General features: G+C 61.6%; 1 protein-coding gene across 1 annotated transcript in view; it reads right to left on the bottom strand.

Moving 5' to 3' along the window:
• Nucleotides 1-7,427, bottom strand: part of pmt (phosphoethanolamine methyltransferase) — a gene marked incomplete at its 3' end in the record, with an annotated part of 9,877 nt that extends 2,450 nt beyond the window's left edge. The window contains 6 exon segments of the mRNA XM_078536306.1: nt 914-1,003; nt 2,077-2,166; nt 2,865-3,053; nt 3,753-3,907; nt 4,672-4,808; nt 7,271-7,427. Of these exon segments, the coding sequence (XP_078392432.1) occupies nt 914-1,003; nt 2,077-2,166; nt 2,865-3,053; nt 3,753-3,907; nt 4,672-4,808; nt 7,271-7,401 (792 nt within the window).
• Between the last annotated feature and the right edge of the window lie 1,363 nt (nt 7,428-8,790).

Raw genomic sequence — 8,790 nt, 5'->3', positions numbered from 1 at the left:
TGTTCCTGTGTGTGAGTTGTAACAGGGACAGGCTGTACGAAGGCCAGTCTTTAATTCCAATGTGTGTGTTTTACAGAGGGTGCAGCCTTAGCTCCTTACTCAGCACCGCCCTGTCCCTGTCTCCCGTACCCCCATCTCCCCGTCTCCCTGTCTACCCATCTCCCCGTCTCCCCGTCTCCCCGTACCCCCGTCTCCCCGTCCCCCCGTCTCCCGGTCTCCCCCGTCTCCCGTACCCCCGTCTCCCCCGTCTCCCCGTACCCCCGTCTCCCCATACCCCCGTCTACCCAACTCCCCGTCTCCCCGTCTCCCCCGTCTCCCCGGTCTCCCCCGTCTCCCCGTACCCCCGTCTCCCCGTACCCCCGTCTCCCTATCTCCCCATCACCCCGTACCCCCGTCTCCCCATCTCCCCCGTCTCCCTGGTCTCCCCCGTCTCCCCGTACCCCCGTCTCCCCGTCACCCCATACCCCCGTCTCCCCGTCACCCCGTACCCCCGTCTCCCCATGCCCCTGTCTCCCCGTGCCCCCGTCTCCCCATCTCCCCGTCTCGGTTAGGTTTATTTGACACTGTGAATCTTCACTGTGCTTTTTTCCCGGTCCCAGCATCAACATTCACCAGTAAATCTCGGACTGTGCAGACCATTTCCCTCCAGACTTACCCGACTGTTGTGAGGTTGGGTGTTGTCTCCTGAATGGGTCTAGAGGCTGGTATGGTTGAACAATAACTGTTTATTACTAACAGTGAACTATATACTTATATACAGGTTACAGTCCTGACCAGGCGCTATCTTCATGCTGAGTTTTACCAGACTCACCACGACTCCCGTGTGACTCTCTACAACATAATGTGGGGGCAGTACTATTCCCCAGTCCCACTTTACCCCTTACAGTCCCAAACACCCTAATACTACACTTACCAGTGGGGTGTTCTCTGTCACTGCTCTCTCCATCGCAATCTCCACCATATTGGAGGATAAATCCACTCCGAGAACCTCGACACCGTAATTCTAGAGCAGCAATACAAACACTACAGTTACACATTTTACAGAGGAGACTCCAAACCCACATCACAACAAACACAGCTTCACTCTCAATCTGCAACCTCTCCACTGCTCCTCAACAGCTGTGTGCAGTGTCTCCCTCCTCATCTGTCCCTCCCTCCCATCTCCCTCCTCATCTGTCCCTCCCTCCCATCTCCCTCCTCATCTGTCCCTCCCTCCCATCTCCCTCATCTGTCCCTCCATCCCAATCTCTGTCCCTCCCTCCCAATCTCCATCCCTATCTGCTCCTCCCTCCCATCTCCCTCCCCATCTCTGCTCCTCCCTCCCATCTCCCTCCCCATCTCTGCTCCTCCCTCCCATCTTCCTCCCCATGTCCATCCCTCCCTCTATCCCTCACCATCTCTCTCTCTACCCTCCATCTCCATATTTCTCTCTCTTGCTCTCTCTCTCCCCCACCCCCATCTCCCTCCCCGTCCCTCTCTCTCTCTCTCTCCCCTCCACCATCTCTCTCTCTTTCCCAATCCCTCAGTGACTCACTTTCTCTCACTCCTCCCTCTCTTCCCCTCCCCGTCTCTCTCTATCCCCCCATCTTGTGTATATCTCTGTGTGAGTGTGTGTGTGGGTGTGTGTGACTCTTTAAACGCCACCGATCTCTGGAATTTCCCAATATTCCTGTGCTTTGCTCCAGCAACAAGAGGAGTAGTTATGGTGTCAGCAGTTTCCCAGAATCCCTTGCAGGAGAGAAAGGCCTCTATTTGGCCCATAGAGGCCTTTGCTCCTGTTGAGGGGGTTGTCGGCCTGCGTAGGGGTAGACTCTCTCCCCAGTCAGCGTGAAGGTAGGAGGAGGGATGGGGTAGATGGGATGGATGGGTGGGGTCCAGGGAACCTTGCCCAAGTCTCAGCCAGGAGCGGTCAGAGAGAGGAACCTGGCTCGAGAGGCACTGAGGCCAACCGGGTAAGCGTCGAACCAAACAGGGGTCACGACCCCAGTGCAGGAACAGAACCTGGAGCCAATCGCAATGGTGACCATTGAACCCGCTCTCTCCCCTCGGTGGGCAAGTGAGGGTCTTCTCAGTTACCTTCGCCATGTAGAAGTCGCCACCTCCGATACCACAGCCAACATCCAGCACTGACTGCCCGCGTACCAGGTTCAACATCTGGACAAACTCCTGCCAGGGGGAGAGAGAGAGAATCATCAGCCCAGAACTGAGAGGTTAGAACGACCAGGAAACACTGAACAGGTCGGGGCTCCTTTCTCTAGAAAAGAGAAGGCCGAGGGGTCAACATAGAGACGCGCTGACCCTCCGACAGTGCGGCGCTCCTCAGCACTGACCCTCCGACAGTGCGGCCCTCCCTCAGCACTGACCCCTCCGACAGTGCGGCGCTCCCTCAGCACTGACCCTCCGACAGTGCGGCGCTCCCTCAGCACTGACCCTCCGGACAGGTGCGGCGCTCCCTCAGCGCTGACCCTCCGACAGTGCGGGGCTCCCTCAGTACTGACCCTCCAACAGTGCGGCGCTCCCTCAGCGCTGACCCTCCGACAGTGCGGCACTCCTCAGCACTGACCCTCCAACAGTGCGGCGCTCCCTCAGCACTGACCCTCCGACAGTGCGGCGCTCCCTCAGCACTGACCCTCCGACAGTGCGGCACTCCCTCAGCACTGACCCTCCAACAGTGCGGCGCTCCCTCAGCACTGACCCTCCGACAGTGCGGCGCTCCCTCAGCACTGACCCTCCGACAGTGCAGCTCTCCCTCAGCACTGACCCTCCGACAGTGCGGCGGACGGGGAGAGAGGGAGAGCGGAGAGTGTGCGGTATTACCTCACCAGGCCCAGGCTGCCTCTGGTTCCCAGCACAGCTGGATGTACCTTGGTGGTGTGGAGTCCCCCACTGCTGACGAACCCGTGTCCGAAAATCTTCTCGTAGCGCAGGATGCTGCTCCGGGAATACTGCTTACTGTCCAGGAATTGCTGGAAGGTTCCGTAGCCCTGGTTGGCGGACGGGTTGCGGTTCACCTTCTGGAGTAGCCAGCAGACTTGGTTCTGGTTCTGCTTTAACTGAGGCAGGAGAGGGAAGACCCTTCAATGTGAGGGAGAGGACACACGACTCGCCCCGATGTCGCTATGCTCCCCGCCCAGCCCCACACCCACCCCTCTGCAGCCCCGCAACCCCCCAGTCCCGCACCCCCCCACCCAGCCCCGCACCCTCCCACCCAGCCCCGCACCCCCCCACCCAGCCCCGCAGCCCCCCACCCAGCCCCGCACCCCCCCACCCAGCCCCGCACCCCCACAACCCCGCACCCCCACAACCCCGCACCCCCCCACCCAGCCCCGCACCCTCCCACCCAGCCCCGCACCCCCCCACCCAGCCCCGCTCCCCGCCCATCCCCGCACCCCCCCCAGCCCCACACCCCCCCAGCCCCGCAACCCCCCCAGCCCCGCTCCCCGCCCATCCCCGCACCCCCCCCGCCCCACACACCCCCCCAAGCCCCGCACCCCCCCATCCCCGCAAACCCCCCCCAGCCCTGCACCCCCCCAGCCCCGCTCCCCGCCCATCCCCGCACCCCCCCCGCCCCACACACCCCACCAAGCCCCGCACCCCCCCATCCCCGCAAACCCCCCCCAGCCCTGCACCCCCCCAGCCCCGCTCCCCGCCCATCCCCGCACCCCCCCCAGCCCCGCACCCCCCCACAGCCCTGCACCCCCCCAGCCCCGCACCCCCCGAGCCCTGAACCCCCTCCCCAAGCCCCGCTCTACCTTGATGTAGGCCTGCACCGATTTGCTCATGACAATCTCGAAGCCCCACACTGAGCGTCCCTCTCGCTTGGGCCCATCAATGCCGGACGTCAGGATGTGGTTATAATCGGCCGGTAGCCGGTAAACCGTTGGGTTGAAGTTCCTCCGCAGGTTACCTCAGGGACAAAAGGAGGGCAAACTCAATCGCGGTCAGTCCGAGCGTTACAGCACAGAACCAGGCCACTCGGCCATCTTCCTGCCCCACACGAGCCTCCTCCCTCCCCCCTCTCCATCTCCCCCCATCACCATATCCTTCTATTCCTTTCTCCCTCATGTGTTTATCCAGCTCCCCCCTTAAATGTATCGATACTATTCACCCCGACCACTCCCTGTGGGAGCGAGTCCCACATTCTCCCCACTCCCCGTGGGAGCGAGTCCCACATTCTCCCCACTCCCCGTGGGAGCGAGTCCCACATTCTCCCCACTCCCCGTGGGAGCGAGTCCCACATTCTCCCCACTCCCCGTGGGAGCGAGTCCCACATTCTCCCCACTCTCTGGGTGAAGAAGTTTCTCCTGAATTCCCCATCGGATTTATTAGTGACTGTCTTATATCGATGGGCCCCTAGTTCTGGTCTCCCCACCCCCCCCACCCCCCCCTCCCCCAACCCACAAGGGGAAACATCTTCTCTACGTTGACCCTATCGAAACCCCCTCCATCATTTTAAAGAGCTCGATCAGGTCACCACCCCCCCCTCGGCCGTCTCTTTTCTAGAGGAGAGAGCCCCGGTTGGTCATTCTCCACGGTTAGAAATTGGGAGATATTGGGACGGGGCTGGGTGTAGGAATTCTGGAAGGTTGGGTCTACGAGGGGGCGGAGGGGGTTACTGACCTGCACACACACCCGCTCAGTAACAATAACCCCAGCTCTGTGGCTCCTTACCCGACTGATAGAAACAGGACTCCCTGAAGAAGAGGTAGCCACCAGGCCTGAGCCAAGATAGGAGGCGCCGGGCCACGGTCATCAGTTCCTCGTCCGTCAGGTACATGAAGAGCCAGTTGGAGAAGATGAGGTCAAAGCTGTGACAGGCCAAGAGATCACTGGGTCAGTCAAGGTCGAGCATTGGGCACTGGCCGCTCAGGCAGGGAGGCTGCAGAGCCTGAGGCCTACTCCTGGTTGGATGCTGGGAAATTCCAACTGCTCGACACTCTGTCCTAACCCTGAGAGTTAAATCTCGCAATCCCCACCACCCCCCACCGCCACACACGGGTTTAATGATCCTTTAAGGAAACTACAAAGGAATCACTCAAGAAGGGACAACACATAGTCCAGGGGACCCAACTACTCCCAGAATGCACTGTCGGAGGGTCAGTACTGAGGGAGCGCCGCACTGTCGGAGGGTCAGTGCTGAGGGAGCGCCGCACTGTCGGAGGGTCAGTGCTGAGGGAGCGCCGCACTGTCGGAGGGTGAGTGCTGAGGGAGCGCCGCACTATCGGAGGGTCAGTACCAAGGGAGCGCCGTGCTGTTGGAGGGTCAGTGCCGAGGGGGCCCCGCACTGTCGGAGGGTCAGTGCTGAGGGAGTGCCGCACTGTCGGAGGGTCAGTGCTGAGGGAGCGCCGCACTGTTGGAGGGTCAGTGCCGAGGGAGTGCCGCACTGTCGGAGGGTCAGTACCGAGGGAGCGCCGTGCTGTTGGAGGGTCAATGCCAAGGGAGCGCCGCACTGTCGGAGGGTCAGTGCTGAGGGAGCGCCGCACTGTCGGACGGTCAGTGCTGAGGGAGAGCCGCACTGTCGGAGGGTCAGTGCTGAGGGAGCGCCGCACTGTCGGAGGGCCAGTGCTGAGGGAGCGCCACACTGTCGGACGGTCAGTGCTGAGGGAGCGCCGCACTGTCAGAGGGTCAGTGCTGAGGGAGCGCCGCACTGTGGGAGGGTCAGCGCTGAGGGAGCGCCGCACTGTCAGAGGGTCAGTGCTGAGGGAGCGCCGCACTGTCGGAGGGTCAGTGCTGAGGGAGCGCCGCACTGTCGGAGGGTCAGTACCGAGGGAGCGCCGCACTGTCGGAGGGTCAGTGCTGAGGGAGCGCCGCACTGTCGGAGGGTCAGTGCTGAGGGAGAGCCGCACTGTCAGAGGGTCAGTACTGAGGGAGCGCCGCACTGTCGGAGGGTCAGTGCTGAGGGAGCGCCGCACTGTCGGAGGGTCAGTGCCGAGGGAGAGCCGCACTGTCGGAGGGTCAGTGCTGAGGGAGCGCCGCACTGTCGGAGGGTCAGTGCTGAGGGAGCGCCGCACTGTCGGAGGGTCAGTGCTGAGGGAGCGCCGCACTGTCGGAGGGTCAGTGCTGAGGGAGCGCCGCACTGTCGGAGGGTCAGTGCTGAGGGAGCGCCGCACTGTCGGAGGGTCAGTACCGAGGGAGCGCCGCACTGTCGGAGGGTCAGTGCTGAGGGAGCGCCGCACTGTCGGAGGGTCAGTGCTGAGGGAGCGCCGCACTGTCGGAGGGTCAGTGCTGAGGGAGCGCCGCACTGTCGGAGGGTCAGTGCTGAGGGAGCGCCGCACTGTCGGAGGGTCAGTGCTGAGGGAGCGCCGCACTGTCGGAGGGTCAGTGCTGAGGGAGCGCCGCACTGTCGGAAGGTCAGTGCTGAGGGAGCGCTGCACTGTCGGAGGGTCAGTGCTGAGGGAGCGCCGCACTGTCGGAGGGTCAGTGCTGAGGGAGCGCCGCACTGTCGGAGGGTCAGTGCTGAGGGAGCACCGCACTGTCGGAGGGTCAGTGCTGAGGGAGTGCCGCACTGTCGGAGGGTCAGTACTGAGGGTGAGCCGCACTGTCGGAGGGTCAGTGCTGAGGGAGCACCGCACTGTCGGAGGGTCAGTGCTGAGGGAGCGCCGCACTGTCGGAGGGTCAGTGCTGAGGGAGCGCCGCACTGTCGGAGGGTCAGTGCTGAGGGAGCGCCGCACTGTCGGAGGGTCAGTGCTGAGGGAGCGCCGCACTGTCGGAGGGTCAGTGCTGAGGGAGCGCCGCACTGTCGGAGGGTCAGTGCTGAGGGAGCGCCGCACTGTCGGAGGGTCAGTGCTGAGGGAGCGCCGCACTGTGGGAGGGTCAATCCAGTCAATTCTGAAGGTTGGAAACTCTTCCACAATCGGCTGGGAGTCTCCAAGAATTGGATCATCGGGAATGTCCAGGGAAGCTGTATCGGACTTTCAATTTTCTTCAAATGGAAGGCGCTGCCTGAAAGGGCGGCGGAAGCAGATTCAATAGGAACTTCCAAAAGTGGGAATTGGATAAATACTCGAAAAGGAGAAATTTGCAGGACTGTGGGGGAGAGAGAGCGGGGGAGGGGGAGTGGGACTGATTGAATAGATCTTTCAAAGGGCCAGCACAGGCTCGATGGGCTGAATGGCCTACTCCATTGAGTACAGCTTCTCAAGTCACACACCATGCTGGGGTTGACTCATGTCAAAACCCCGGTCACTCCTGAGCGCGGCATTTGTGAGTGTTTGTTATTGAACCCTCCGCGACAACGCCAGCCTGTATACCAGGCCCGAGGGACACAGACCTGTTCCTTGGCAACTCCAGCTGAGTGATGTCCGCCTGCAGAAAGCTGATGTTTGTGAGCTGACTATTCAGCTCGCGGTTCTTGGCCACAAACTTCTCCATGAAGTCCACCGCTGTGACATGGGCGGCCATTCTCGCCAGGTGCCCGGTGAACCTCCTAATGGGGAAAATAAAACAGACGGGAGCTAAAATCTCGCATCCTTCAATTCGGATAATCCCCTTCCCACCTCTCACCAATTCCCCCGCAGACCCTCACTGGGGTACAGGTCACCCTCCTCTCCTGAAGGTGATGAGTCTCTCTGGGGTACAGGGTCCCCATCCACTCCTGAAGGTGCTGACTCTCACTGGGGTAGAGGGTCCCCCTCCTCTCCTGAAGGTGCTGACTCTCACTGGGGTACAGGGTACCCCTCCTCTCCTGAAGGTGCTGACTCTCACTGGGGTACAGGGTCCCCATCCACTCCTGAAGGTGCTGACTCTCACTGGGGTACAGACTCCCCCTCCTCTCCTGAAGGTGCTGACTCTCACTGGGGTACAGGGTCCCCCTCCTCTCCTGAAGGTGCTGACTCTCACTGGGGTACAGTTCCCCTCCTCTCCTGAAGGTGCTGACTCTCACTGGGGTACAGGGTCCCCCTCCTCTCCTGAAGGTGCGGATTCTCACTGGGGTACAGTTCCCCTCCTCTCCTGAAGGTGCTGACTCTCACTGGGGTACACGGTCCCCCTGCTCTCCTGAAGGTGCTGACTGTCACTGGGGTACAGGGTCCCCCTCCTTTCCAAAAGGTGCTGACTCTCACAAGGGTACAGGTCCCCTCCTCTCCCGAAGGTGCTGACTCTCACTGGGGTACAGGTTCCCCTCCTCTCATGAAGGTGCTGACTCTCACTGGGGTACAGGTCCCCCTCCTCTCCCGAAGGTGCTGACTCTCACTGGGGTACAGGTCCCCCTCCTCTCTTGAAGGTGCTGACTCTCACTGGGGTACAAGGTCCCTCTACTCTCCGGAAGGTGATGACTCTCACTGGGGTACAGGGTACCCCTCCTCTCCTGAAGGTGCTGACTCTCACTGGGGTACAGGGTCCCCCTCCTCTCCTGAAGGTGTTGACTCTCACTGGGGTAAAAGGTCCCCCTCCTCTCCTGAAGGTGCTGACTCTCACTGGGGTACAGGGTCCCCCTCCTCTCCTGAAGGTGCTGACTCTCACTGGGGTACAGGGTCCCCCTCCTTTCCTGAAGGTGATAACTCTCACTGGGGTACAGGTCCCCCTCCTTTCCTTAAGGTGCTGACTCTCAATGGGGTACAGGTCCCCCTCCTCTCCTGAAGGTGCTGACTCCCACTGGGGGACAGGACCCCCTCCTCTCCTGAAGGTGCTGTCTCTCACTGGGGTACAGGTCCCCCTCCTCTCCTAAAGGTGCTGACTCTTACTGGGGTACAGGTCCCCCTCCTCTCCTGAAGGTGCTGACTCTCACTGGGGTACAGGGTCCCCCTCCTATCCTGAAGGTGCTGATTCTCACTGGGGTAGGGGGTCCCCCTC

The sequence above is a fragment of the Cetorhinus maximus genome, unplaced genomic scaffold (assembly GCF_964194155.1).
Source record: "Cetorhinus maximus unplaced genomic scaffold, sCetMax3.hap1.1 HAP1_SCAFFOLD_1082, whole genome shotgun sequence".
Lineage (NCBI taxonomy): Eukaryota > Metazoa > Chordata > Chondrichthyes > Lamniformes > Cetorhinidae > Cetorhinus > Cetorhinus maximus.
Note: the sequence above shows the minus strand (reverse complement) of the source record. Positions and strands in the feature narration are given on the sequence as shown.